The following is a 14,525-nucleotide window of genomic DNA, read 5'->3' as shown; positions in this document are numbered from 1 at the left end:
AAAGTTGCATACAGATATTGGATCAATCAAATGAACAGGTTTAATCAATCTGACTTGCCTTCTCCTGTGAATAGCAAACTCATTTGCGCTCTGATTCAGCCTTATATGATGAGTATTAACATAAGGTACAGTGTCATTCTTTTGAAGGCAGTTCTGTTTCAAATGGTGTAGCAGTTTACATAAATCATCCATCCTCCTTTTTAGACTGCATTGCTCACTTTTGAGTATGTTACAGAGTTTTTCCCTTTTGTTAAGGTCAGTAAGCACCTCAGTTTCAATCATTTTCAGATTCTCATTTTCATGCTTAAGACACTTGTTTTGTTGAAAGAGGTTTGCATTGTCTTGTATTAGAAAGGTAATTTTCTACTTTAGTTCCTTGTTTTTAACATAGGATTCTTTCAAGCTATTATGCATTTTTTCTAGAAAAGAATTAACATCAGTATCAGATTCACTATCACTATCAGTTTGAGAGTTGCATTGTATTACCTCTTCATCTCCAATGGCCATGAAAGCTATTTGAGCAGATTCTTCTTCTTCTTCAACTTCGCCTTCTGAGTTGCAATCATTCCAGGTAATCTGGAAATTGTTGAACTTTGGTTTCCGTTCAACCTTATTCTCCTTCTTTTTCTTCAATGGACACTCATTTGCATAGTGTCCTGATTGGCCACATTCGAAACATTTATCAGTCAGCTTCTTGTTGAACTCCAGTTTTCCTCTGTTTCTGAAGTCATTAGACTGATTTGGGAAGGAATTGCTGGATCCGCCTTTCCTGAATCTTCTCTTGTTGAGAAACCTTTTGAAGCCTCTTGTGATGAGTGCAATATCACTCTCATCACCTTCCAAATCATTTTCATCCTGTAAGGCAGTTTCATCTTCATCTTGTGAAGCTTTTAGAGCAATGCTCTTTCTCACCTTGGTGTCTTCTTCATCCTGCATCTTAGATTTAAGTTTCAGTTCGTAAGAAGTCAGAGAGTTAATCAGAGATTCAATGGATAAAGTATTTAGATCCTTGACTTCCTCTATAGCAGTCACTTTGCTTTCCCAGTCCTTTGATAGAGCATTCAGAATTTTTCTGTTCTTTTCACCTAGAGAGTACTCCTTTTCAAGCACCTCTAAATCCTTGATCAGATCATTGAATCTGCAATACATTTTGTCAATGTTTTCATGAGGCTCCATCTTAAAAGATTCATACTTAGTGACCAGAATGGATTTCTTTTGCTCTCTCACATTCTCGCTTCCCTCATGGATCTCTCTAAGTTTATCCCAAATTTCTTTAGCAGATCTGCAGCCTTTAACTCTAATAGACTCATTTGAATCTAATGCACTGTAGAGAACATTCATAGCCTTAGCATTTAGAGTGAGATAAGTTCTGTCTTCAGCAGTTAGCTCACTTCTAGTTTTTTGTCTCGGCCTATGAGTAACATCATCAACAGTAGTTGCGTCAAATGGACCTTCACTGACAATAAACCATAATTCAATATCAATAGATTGCAGGAATATAATAATCCTTTCCTTCCAACTCACATAGTTTGATCCATTGAACATAGGGGGTCTAGTGACAGATTGTCCCTCAAAGAACATGGCATTGTTGGTTGTCATTTTAACTCCCAAGCCGATTGAGCTTAATCTCTAAGAGACCAAGCTCTGATACCAATTGTAAGGATCGAAGACAACCTAAGAGGGGGGTGAATTAGGTTTTAAAAACTAGCTGAGATATAGGCCACCTTTTTCACACAGTTTACCTCTCTTTTTCTCAAAGACCGTCCACTGACCCAGGTAACAAGAGAACACAGAAATTTGTAAGATGAAGTGAATAACAGTTTATGTATAAAAGCAGTAAATGAAAGCAGGAAAAACCAAACCAGGGTTCAAACACAACTGAGGTTTGAACAACACTTTTATAAACCAAGTTACTTCAAGTTGAACAAGCTAGCAACCAATGTCTTGTGTATAAGAAAGGGATCACTTCCTTCTTGCCCCAAACCGCACTTGGTCAAGTAAGGAAGTTTTACAAACACTCGAATAACCCTCACTGATCTACACTATTGAAGAAGCTGTATCACACTTGAATAACTACCAGAAAATTGCACAATCTAAGAGTACACGTGTTCTTTTTGAGTATTCTAACCCTTGAATCACTCACTATCTGATGCAGACTTGATGTGCAAAGTTGTCCTGAGATGGTTGACTTTGTTCATTTTATAGGAGACAAGAAAATTCTTCAATTAATGCTGTCAACGGGTAGAAGGCAACTGAAGAGTCAACTAGCCGTTGGTGCTGTCGGACGTCCGATGCTTAGTTTTCATGCGTCCGAACGAGATTAATGAGTTCTGGAAATTTTCATGAATCCCTTAGGACGTCCGATCGTGCATCCGAGGGTAGAATGTAAACTGAGACTTTTTTCTTCAATTCCTTCGGACGGCCGATGCGTTCAAAATATTGCGTCCGAAAACCAGCAACACTTGTCGGACGTCCGATACTCAGGTGTTGAGCGTCCGATCAGGATCAGTTAATCATAGAAGCCCTGGCTTGTCTTCTTCGGACGTCCGAGTCTGAGTTCTTCACACGTCCGAAGATGCTCAAAGGATGTCGGACGTCCGATACTCTCTTTTTGTGCGTCCGACATCATCCTCACTACTCTTCATCCTTTTTGACCTTCTTTATCTGCTTTGAATCCACAGACCTGTTTGGTGTCATTTCTGAAAAGTATCTCTACAGAAAGTATTAGTAACATCCAAATGTTTTGTAATCATCAAAAGATACGAATTGAGATAAACAAATAAACACAACCAAAAAGACTAAACTGTCCAAACGGAACTCTGCAATGTAACCTAGAATAGCGAGGGTATTTTGGTCTCTTCACTGGCTACGTTACTCCGATTGAGCTGAACTTTTGTAGGCAACTATAAAATACCATTCTCTACAACTTTCATGTTTTAACCTAAGGCTAATTCGGCCTCTAACATGATGCAATAAAACCGGACAGAAAGAGGGGAAATTTTTCCTGAAATCTGGAATTTTTGTTTTCAATGCAACCTTTCTTGATTTCTTGCTCTAATCATCACTAAAACCACTTATATAAGCTTAGATACCACATATCTCATCCATATAGCAAGTATAGGCAGCAAGTACCTCAACCCTAACTCACATATATCACCTTTAAATCATCATAACAACTTGTTTCACTACTAATCCAACCACAATCATGCATGATGCAACAGCTTAAACCACAATAAAAGAACCAAAGCCATGGTTTAGCCTTATACCTCAACAATTGAAGCTTGCAAGAGTAATACTTCACCTCCTCTTGGAATTCTTGTTTCCCCTAACTTCTCAAGCCCACAACTAACACTTTAATCGGTTTAGAAGTTTAATTCCTCACTTGGATGGCTAAAATCAAGAAGAAGGAAGTTGTTTCTTGCTCTCTCTTTCTCTCCTCTCTTGTTCAGCCAAGCAGCAGAAATAATGAAGGAAAAGGAGTAAAAATTGGGGATAAGAAGGAAGACCATCTCTTGGTCAAGAAACCCTTAGGTGGCGACAAGTGTCGCCACCACCACCTTTCATTTTTCTCTTTCTTTTCCTTGCTATTTTTAACCCTAAGTTTCGGTCAAACTAGCTGGCAAATGAGAAGATATTTTGCTCAAGTATTAATGAGCTTGTATGGTAAGAAAGTGGTGGTCAAGTGGTGCGTTCAATCGGTAGTGCACGGTACCCGTCGGTTTGCACCCTTTTTCTTAAAAACACATGTACTAGGGTTTTTTCTTCCTATTCACTAACCTTATATCATTGCCCCTAATCACATATTATTTCTCACCTAAAAGTCACTTTTAATCACCAAATTTGATCCTTGCTCCATACTGAAAATTCATCCGGCGAAAAATCGCGATAACCCTAATTTTGCTCCAATCTTGAAAACGAAGAGTGAAACCCTACTTTCTAGGTTTATCCGCACTTATTGTGGAACGATGGGGTAGTAGGGCTTAATAAATAATACTTTCCAAATAAAAGGCATTTTTGAGAGAAAAAAAATATAAGAAATTTGCGAGTCCTCACACTCTCTCCCCCTTAAAAGAATTTCGACCTCGAAAATCATACCTTTCGTCTTGAACAGGTCGGAATATCTTTCTTGCATGTCCTTTTCTAGCTCCCAAGTTACTTCTTCCATTTCATGATGCTTCCATAGAACCTTTACTAAAGGAATCTGCTTGTTTCTCAGGTCCTTCACTTTCCGATCCAATATTTGAATAGGTCGTTCTTCATAGGTTAAGGACTCGTCGAGTTCAATTTCTTCGGGTGGCAAAATGTGAGTCGGATCCGGATGGTATTTCTTAAGCAAAGAAACATGGAAAACGTTATGGATTCTAGACAAACTAGCTGGTAGCTCAAGTCGATTGAAAGGTCCTATATATCGTGGTTGCAACTTTTTCCCTTTTCCAGCTCTAATATTTCCCTTCAATGGGGTAATCCGAAGAAACACTTTATCCCCTATCTCAAACTCCAAATCCTTCCTCCGATGGTCGGCATAACTTTTCTATCGGCTTTGGGTTGTTTGAAGTCTCTGGCGGATCACCTTTACCCTTTCATAGGCTTCCTCAACCCATGGTATTATGGTCGGATTTATAATTTTTCTCTCTCCTACTTCATCCCAATGGATTGGGGATCGACATCGTCGTCCATACAAGACTTCATATGGGGCCATTTGAATAGAGGAATGATAATTATTGTTATATGCAAATTCAACTAAGGTCAAATATTGACTCCAACCTCCTCCAAAGTCCACAATACAGGCTCTCAGCATATCCTTAAGAGTTTGAATAGTTCTCTCAGATTGTCCATCCGTTTTTGGGTGATACGCTGTGCTATAACTCAATTTAGTTCCTAGAGCCTCTTGCAATTTCTGCCAGAATCGGGATACAAATCTAGGGTCTCTATCAGATACAATGCTCACTGATACCCCGTGTAGCCTCACCACTTCATCCATATAAAGTTTAGCAAGTTTTTCCAATGAATATTTCATATTTACGGGTAGGAAATGTGCAGTCTTAGTTAATCGATCTACTATTACCCAAATTACATCATGCCCCTTTTGTGTTCGTGGCAACCCTGATACAAAATCCATCGTTATGTGCTCCCATTTCCATTCAGGGATCTCTTAAGGCTGTAACAGACCTGACGGCTTTTGATGCTCAGCTTTTACTTGTTGGCACGTAAGACACTTTTGCACAAACTGGGCAATCTCCGCCTTCATATTCTCCCACCAATACAGACTTTTAAGATCTCGGTACATCTTATTATTCCCTGGGTGCACCGTATACCTAGAGCGGTGTGATTCCTCCAAAATCTCCCTCTTTAACTTCTCATCCCTAGGTACAACGACACGATTTCGGAACTTCAAGATTCCCTCAGGGCCTAAGTTAAAGTTAGGTAACTCTCTTTTTTTCACCTTTTCCATCCACTTTTACACTATTGGATCCTTCACTTGGCCCTCTTTGATCCGTTCCATCAATGCCGACTTCACCTCAATATTTCCAAAAATCACCTTCTTTGGTTCCAAACGAGATCTCCACTCACATACCTCTTCTAACAGGCTCCACTCTCTCACCATAGAACTTGCTAGTTGAGCCTTTCGGCTTAAAGCATCTGCTACAACGTTGGCTTTTCCAGGATGGTAGTTAATTGTACAGTCATAATCCTCTAAGAACTCTACCCACCGACGTTGTTTTAGATTTAACTCCTTCTGAGAAAACAGATACTTAAGACTCTTATGATCCGTATAAACCTCGAAAGTTACACCATAGAGATAATGTCGCCATTTTTTCAAAGCGAACACTACAGCTGCAAGCTCCAAGTCATGGGTCGGATAATTCTGCTAATGAGATTTTAACTTCCGATATGCGTAGGCAATCACATTCCTATTTTGCATCAACACGCACCCTAACCCCTCTCTTGAAGCATCGGTATAAACCGTATAGCTATCGTGCCCACTGGGCAAAGCTAAAACTGGAGCCATAGTCAATTGTTTCTTAAGCTCTTGGAAACTACTCTCGCACTTAATATCCCAAATATACTTTCCTTGTTTCTTGGTCAAGTTAGTCAAGGGTCCCGCAATTCTCGAGAAATTCTTTATAAATCGGCGGTAGTATCCTGCTAGACCTAGAAAATTTCGCACCTCTGTGGGATTTTCTGGCCGCTTCCATTTGGCCACAGCTTCCACTTTCGCCGGGTCTACAGTAAGGCCATCTTTTGAAATTACGTGACCTATAAATGCCACTTTTTCCAACCAAAATTCACACTTACTGAACTTAGCGAACAATTGATGCTCTCTTAGGGTTTGCAGCACTGTCCGCAAATATTGTTCATGCTCCTCCCTTGACTTCGAATACACTAAGATATCATCAATAAACACCACTACAAATCTATCCAAGTAAGGTTTGAACACTCGATGCATCAGATCCATGAATGCCGCTGGGGCATTAGTTAAACCAAAAGGCATTACCGCGAACTCAAAATGCCCATATCGAGTGTTAAATGCCGTTTTTGGCACATCCTCCTTTCTAATTTTCAACTGATAGTACCCTTGTCGCAGGTCCAACTTAGAAAACACTACAGCCCCTTGTAACTGATCAAACAACTCATCGATGTGGGGCAAAGGATATTTATTCTTAATAGTTACTGCATTCAGCCCTCGATAGTCAATGCATAACCTTAAACTTCCGTCCTTCTTTTTAACAAATAACACTGGAGCTTCCCACGGCGACTCGCTCTCATGTATGAACCCCCGTTCTAGCAAGTCTTGCAATTGCACCTTTAACTCCTTAAGGTCAGCAGGTGCCATACGATAAGGGGTTTTCGAAATAGGAGTAGTTCCGGGTACTAGGTCAACTTTAAATTCAATCTCCCTTTCAGGTGGCAGAGACTCCAACTCCTCCGGAAATACGTCCGGATATTCACTGATTACTGGCATGTCTTCTAACTTAATCTTTTCTCCCGGAGTGTTAATCAGGAAAGCTAAGTAGCCGCGTGCCCCACGACTAAGCAATTTCCTAGCCCTTATTCCCGAAATAAGCGCAGAAGAGGCTATCATACCCCTCACGTCTAACTTTAGAGTTGCCTCCCCCGGTATACAAAATTCAACCACTTTCATCCTACAGTCTACTCGAGCATGATAATGAGCTAGCCAATCCATACCTAGAATAACATCGTACCCCTTAATGGCTAGACTAATGAGGTCAACTACCAATTTCCGCTCACCAACCCAAATGTCACAATTCCTATACATCTCATTCGCAAGTAAAATTTGATTATCCGTAGGTGTTCTTACCTCTAAATCATAAGGTAACCTTTCAACTTTCAAGTCAATTCCAAACATAAATGCAGGATTAACAAAAGAGTGAGTAGCACCAGGGTCGATCAAAATTCTGGCTAACCAGTGAAAAACAGGGATTGTGCCTTCTATCACCTTCGTTGGTTCAGGCACGGTTGGTTGATCCAGCGAATATACTCTGGCCGGTACCCTCGACCTGGCCCCTCCAGCGGTGGTCGGTTTTGGATTTGACCTGGCAGTCGACTGGGTGTCACTGATCAGCGGACAGTTGACTATCTGGTGATCCACACCTCCGTACCTCAGGCACTTTCGAGCCTTTCTCCAGCACTCATTTTTAGTGTGGTTCGGTTTCCCACAATACCCACACGTTACCCGGGGAGTGGAGATTTGGCCTCCCTGGGGAAAACCTCTACCTTGGCCCCTACCACTTTGGCCTCCCCTCTGGGCACTTCCTCTTGGAGCACTTCCCCTAGATGTGCTCGAAAACCGTCCACCTCCAGCCCCACGACCGGATTTAGTAGGTGGCATGCTCTGATCACCTCGTACTGACCCTTAGGCTCCAATAGATGCCCCTCTCCGCTTAGCATGGAAATTTCTCACTTGCGCCCTAGCAGTCTCTATCCTTAGGGCCTTCTCCAGAACCTCCGTGAATGTATTAATGTGGGTCGCCGCTAAGGCTTCTTCTAACTCCACATTTAGCCCTTGCACAAACCTCCGTACTTTTCTTTGCTCCGTAGCTATCAAATTTGGACAACTTTGTAAACTGAGTCTCATACTCAGTTACACTCAACATTCCCTGACGGAGTTTAATGAAATCATCCTCTCGCTTCTCCTGAACGATGGGTGGAAGGTATTTTTCGTTAAACTCCCGTACGAAGTTTAACCAGGTCCATGCAGTCGCCTTTCTCTCCCACTTGGCCCTCACTACGTTCCACCAAGCCCTAGCTGGCCCCTCAAACTGGAAAACAGCGAATTGGACTTGCCTCTCCTCTGTGTAATTTAGGGCAGTAAAAATATTAACCATGGCCTCCAGCCATTTCTCGGCCCCATCCGGGTCTGGTCCTCCTAAGAACTTGGGTGGAGAGAACTTATGGAATCTCTCTAAGGCCCTATCTTGCCCATTATCAGGGTCCCTAGGTTGATTTACAGGGGTTTGCCCCTGTTGTTCCACTAAACGAGCCAGAATGTTAGCCATCTGATGGATGGCAGTTGCCACTTGATCTCCCCCTGCAGCCTGGGATTCAGGTTGTGGCTCAACCATTGCCTCCCTTTCCTCTCTCGGTTCTGGCACCGGTTCCTGTGCTTGTTCACCCCCACGGCCTCGACTAGGACCGCGTTCTCGGTTAGCTCTCCGGGTTTGACTTCTTCTATCCTCCATGTTTTGAGAGTTGAACAACTATAAACATATAAACAGGGTAAGGTATGGCTCATATATCACGTAGTAAACGGATAAATAGAGGCAAATAAACACGTAATAAACAAACACTTTATATACATAGCAAACGAGTCATATATATACATGCCAACCTAGGCAAGTCAGAGGCTATACTAGCCCAGGAACATAGAACAAAAGAAGCCTTATTTACATCCACCATGACACGTCAAAGTCAAAAACAAAAGGGAACGTGTCGTCCTACTATGTTCCTAACTATCCCACAAAAGAAACCCTCTCAACTCTAACAGGTCGTTCGGCTAGACGCCGACCCAACAGACTCTGAGGATGCACTCGGCTCCTCCTCCGGGTCCTCCTCAGGATCCTCCCCAGGAGCACCAGGAACTACAGGCGCTTGGCCTCCTCTGGCCAAGTCCTGGAGCACATCGTCCACTAGGGCCTCGCACTCGGTCAGGATGTGTCCAGTCCGGTCTCTAATATCTGCAACCACTCGCACAAGGCGTCCAGAAGTCGCCTGAGCCTGCTCGCGGAAAGCATCCGTCCGCTGCTGCTCCTCCAATACCGAGGCCTCCAGCTCTCGGATCCTAGCCCCCTGATCTCGGAGAGTAGCCCGGAGACGCTCAATCTCCGTCTGGCACCTACGATTAGCGCTAGCCAATCGTTTCCGCTCGTCGTCCACAGCGAGCACTACCCGATCGGGGTAGGAGTAGGTCTTCCAGCAGTCGCAGCGCCGGATCTTGCGCGCTGGGGACCATCACTGCACTGGCCCACCGGGGCCCTCCTGGTATGTAATCACGCGGCAAACAGGCCCCTCCAAATGTGGCTCGTCGATAGGAGCATCCGTAGGCGTGTCAGTAGGTACCTCAATCGGTGCGTCAATAGGCACAGGCTGAGACGGCCCAGCACTCCCAGAGGCGTCAGTACCCGCCATAACCTAGGTTTACAAGTAACATGGCAAAAGTAAGTACACATCACGTAGAAAACAAGGCTAAAGGCTAAGCTCAAGAATAAAACCCTAGCCTATCATATCAAGCACTCAATCTGCCTAGATCAATTTACAACCTAGGCTCTGATACCACCTGTGACGACCCCACCTCCTTCTAAGGTGTACCAAAGGGTTCGGCGGACCGCCTGCCCAGCTCTCGCCAGGACTCACTCACTCGCTCACTCGAATCACGTACACACATCCATGAATCATAAATAACATCCACAATTCAAGCTTATAATTTACATTGATAGAAGTCAAGGTACAGAGTCTCAAAATACCCAAACTAGTTCAAATCGTATACAATCCAAATACAAAATATTCTGTTCGAGGAATAGCGCGAGTACAAGACAAAAAGTCAAAGTCAAACAACTAGACTACGCTAGTCTTTACACGTCTCACGCCTCGCTCGTACCCCTGTAAGGAAAACAAAACTAACGGGGTGAGCCAAAACTCAGTGAAGTTCTAAATATCAAATTGGCCAACAACCAAGTGATAGCAGAGTAATAGTGAAATAGCGAGCAAACAAGTCATATCCGAGAAATAGCATTTTAGCTAGTCTAGCAACTTCAAGTTCACATTCACATGTAAGGATACAGCAAATCAGGTCTTGGCTCCGTTCCAGCTCGATTGATTGGTAGTTGACACTCCGTCAACTTTCAAGTAATAGCCAGTCCAAATAAAACCCCACTACACGCCAGTCTCCGTCCACCGATCAACCCCCTTCTCCGGGCCCGCACGCCACACGAAACACGGGTGGTAATACTCGAGTATACCGTTTGGTCGAGGAGATAACACTCCACTCGCCATTACTAGTTACCCAGGGTTTGTTATCTAATCGACCAGACCCTTGCCGGCTCGACTCGACTAACTAGCCACAGGGTTTCTGGAATTCCAGGCAGGATATAACTCATGTACATGTATAGCAAGTCAAGTGTAATCAATTACAAGAACAAGTCATATTAGGGCAAGTACGGTAAAGTACACCTTTGCCCTATCATTCATTCACCATGTAATCATGTAAGTCAAGTAAGAAACACATGTATCAAGTGCAATCGGATATTCGGAAGCACTCACCAAAATATAAGGCTTCAAGTATTCACGTTCAGTTATACTCCAGGTTTGGAGTCCAGATCTGCGGTAAAAATTCAGTTTGAAAACTTTGAAACATGTCTAAGATTCGAAACTTAAACGTTTCGTTCAACAAGAATCAACTAATTGAAATTCATTTGGGAGACGTTCATGAACCACTTGCTCGCTTTTCAAACCGTAAGTTTTGTAGCAATTATACTTGGAATAACATGTGAGTCGAAAGTGCAAGGAAAACGAGTTTACATCGGTCATTATGTCTTTTCCTCAAGGGTACAAGTTCGGCTAGGTTTTTAACGTATAACCCTTGAACCAAGATAGCCAAAGTCCTAGATGGCTCAAGTGATATTCATATCAACTCTACCCAAGTCGCAAGTGTATTTCTATAGTCCTTGAGCGTAAATTTGGGCAACATGCCCTTTGCATTTTCCTAATTTCCAGCCATTTAGGCTTCATTTTCTTACTCAATCCAACCCAAAGTTATTCATAACTCAAAGTCAGTTCAATAGCCATTCCATAGGCTTAAAACAATACAAGAACAAAAATTAAGCTAATATCAAGTGCGGAAACAAAGCTTATAGAAGACAGATTTGACGGGTTTTTACGGAATAGGCACATCTAAGGCTACGCTTATCAGATTGAAGTGAAACTTATACCAATTCGAAGCTAAGACGAAGGCCTACAATTTTCATGAAGAGCACTTAGTCTAATTGTCAGTGTAACCTAATCAAATTCCCAATTCATATAACCTAGTTCCAACTATTCGGCTAATCAACCGTACTGCATTCAAATGACCATATCTCAGTCTACCGAGGTTCGTTTAAGACGTTCTTTGTGGCGTTGAAAAGCTAAAACAGGGTACTAAAATTTTCATGTTTTGGAAAATGGCTAAATCCAAACGGATTATAGTGAATAAACACAACCAAAAAGACTAAACTGTCCACGTGGAACTCTGGAATGTAACCTAGAATAGCGAGGGTATTTTGGTCTTTTCACAGGTTACATTCCTCCGATTGAGTTGAAATTTTGTAGACAACTATAAAATACCATTCTCTACAACTTTTATGTTTTAACCTAAGGCTAATTCGGCCTCTAACATGATGCAATAAAACCGGACAGAAAGAGGGGAAATTTTTCCAGAAATCTGGAATTTTTGTTTTCAATGCAACCTTTCTTGATTTCTTGCTCTAATCATCACTAAAACCACTTATATAAGCTTAGATACCACATATCTCATCCATATAGCAAGTATAGGCAGCAAGTACCTCAACCCTAACTCACATATATCACCTTTAAATCATCATAACAACTTGTTTCACTACTAATCCAACCACAATCATGCATGATGCAACAACTTAAACCACAATAAAAGAACCAAAGCCATGGTTTAGCCTTATACCTCAACAATTGAAGCTTGCAAGAGTAATATTTCACCTCCTCTTGGAATTCTTGTTTCCCCTAGCTTCTCAAGCCCACAACTAACACTTTAATCGGTTTAGAAGTTTAATTCCTCACTTGGATGGCTAAAATCAAGAAGAAGGAAGTTGTTTCTTGCTCTCTCTTTCTCTCCTCTCTTGTTCAGCCAAGCAGCAGAAATAATGAAGGAAAAGGACCAAAAATTGGGATAAGAAGGAAGACCATCTCTTGGTCAAGAAACCCTTAGGTGGCGACAAGTGTCGCCACCACCACCTTTCATTTTTCTCTTTCTTTTCCTTGCTATTTTTAACCCTAAGTTTCGGTCAAACTAGCTGGCAAATGAGAAGATATTTTGCTCAAGTATTAATGAGCTTGTATGGTAAGAAAGTGGTGGTCAAGTGGTGCGTTCAATCGGTAGTGCACGGTACCCGTCGGTTCGCACCATTTTTCTTAAAAACACATGTACTAGGGTTTTTTCTTCCTATTCACTAACCTTATATCATTGCCCCTAATCACATATTATTTCTCACCTAAAAGTCACTTTTAATCACCAAATTTGATCCTTGCTCCATACTGAAAATTCATCCGGCGAAAAATCGCGAAAACCCTAATTTTGCTCCAATCTTGAAAACGAAGAGTGAAACCCTACTTTCTAGGTTTATCCGCACTTATTGTGGAACGATGGGGTAGTAAGGCTTAATAAATAATACTTTCCAAATAAAAGGCATTTTTGAGAGAAAAAAAATATAAGAAATTTGCGAGTCCTCACATATAATCTTGTATAGGAAGTTGAAGTAGTGGTTCAAGCTAGAAATGTGAAGTTTACACCTTGAATGCATTAAATTCCATATTTAAGGATTTCAAATGCTCTGTTCTGACTAGTTCTATTCGTGCATGATGGAGGCCGAATTGGGCTTAAATTAAAACATGAAAGTTAGAAAATGATGTTTTATAGTTGTCTGTAAAATTTCAGTACAATCCGAGCACTGTATCACGTGAAATGACAAAAATACCCATGACTGCCATAGGTATAGTTTTGCGGCCAGTTTTGACATTTCATCATTCTGGCTGCATTTTTTAATCTTGATCCGTATCAAATTAGCCTTTAGCCAAAACATAAAACTTTTAGCCCTATGTTTCAGCTTTCCAATGCATTTGAAAACACCTCAAACGGAATTGTATAGCCTGAGTTGTTGTCATTTGAATATAGTACTGACAACCATACTGATAAGGACCTTCTGGTTTTGTAATATGTACTTTTGACCTAGATCAATTGTGAACTGGATTGAGTGGTCTTTATAAAAGTTTTAGCCCTTTGTCTTATCTTTTAAACGGTATAAAATTCACACCAATCTGATAAATATAACTCTAATTGTGACCAAAATGTTATAAGATGTCGAATCTGCCATTTAGCCTTTTGCCTTCAAAACTTGATTTCCGATCGGATTATTATACTTGTGTTGTACTTGGATGGTTTTGAGCCATTGAACGGCTATTGTGATGAGATTGACATTTGCTATTTGAAGTGTTATTACTCACTTTCATGAACTTGTTATGCTTGCTATTTTGCTACGTGATATTTATACTTTTAAATAATGGTCAACTTGCTATTTGAAACCTCACTGGCCTTTTAGCCATTCCACGCCATTTGTTTTTCTTACAGGGGGTACGAGTGAGGCGTAAGATTTGTACAGACTAGCGTAGTCTAGTTTTTGGATTTTGCAATTATACTCGCGCTAACACCCGACTAGAATTGATTTTACTTGGGTTGTAAATACTTTAAACTGAAGTGTCAAATGGTCAAGCTGAAGTGTCAAATAGGGAGATCAAGTTAATCTTGGAGAAAATGGTGCGTCCTGATAGAAAGAATTGGTGCTTGAAATTGGAAGATGCCCTATGGGCTTACAGCATCGCGTATAAGATGCAGATTGGGATGTCCCCGTATAGACTAGTTTTCGGTAAGGCTTGCCATCTTCTAGTGGAGTTCGAGCATAGGGCATTATGGGCAGTGAAACAATGCAATATGAATCTTAAGGAAGTGGGGGTCCATAAAAAATTGTAGCTACAGGAGCTGGAAGAGATTAGGAATGAGGCATACAAGAATGCAATGATTTACATGGAGAAGAACAAAATTTTTAATGATCAACAAGTCTCAAGAAAATCATTTGTAGTGGGACAAAAAGTCCTATAGTATCACTCGAGACTTAAACTTTTCCCGGTAAGTTGCGTTCTCGTTGGATTAGTCTATTTATCATTTCTAATGTTTTTCATTATGGTGTAGTGGAGATTCAAAGTTTGAAGATGGAGAAGAAGTTCGT

At 41.4% G+C, this 14,525-nt stretch overlaps 1 protein-coding gene across 1 annotated transcript; it reads right to left on the bottom strand.

The window, feature by feature from the left end:
• Positions 1–5,458: 5,458 nt before the first annotated feature.
• LOC140021185 (uncharacterized) lies at positions 5,459–7,852 on the bottom strand. The gene is made up of 3 exons (XM_072071955.1): positions 7,252–7,852; positions 6,674–7,188; positions 5,459–5,866 (listed from the first exon to the last, which is right to left on the bottom strand). Exons 1-3 carry the CDS (start codon positions 7,850–7,852, stop codon positions 5,459–5,461), a joined length of 1,524 nt encoding a protein of 507 aa, XP_071928056.1.
• Positions 7,853–14,525: the final 6,673 nt, after the last annotated feature.

The sequence above is a fragment of the Coffea arabica genome, chromosome 11e, assembly GCF_036785885.1.
Source record: "Coffea arabica cultivar ET-39 chromosome 11e, Coffea Arabica ET-39 HiFi, whole genome shotgun sequence".
Taxonomy (NCBI): domain Eukaryota; kingdom Viridiplantae; phylum Streptophyta; class Magnoliopsida; order Gentianales; family Rubiaceae; genus Coffea; species Coffea arabica.
Note: the sequence above shows the minus strand (reverse complement) of the source record. Positions and strands in the feature narration are given on the sequence as shown.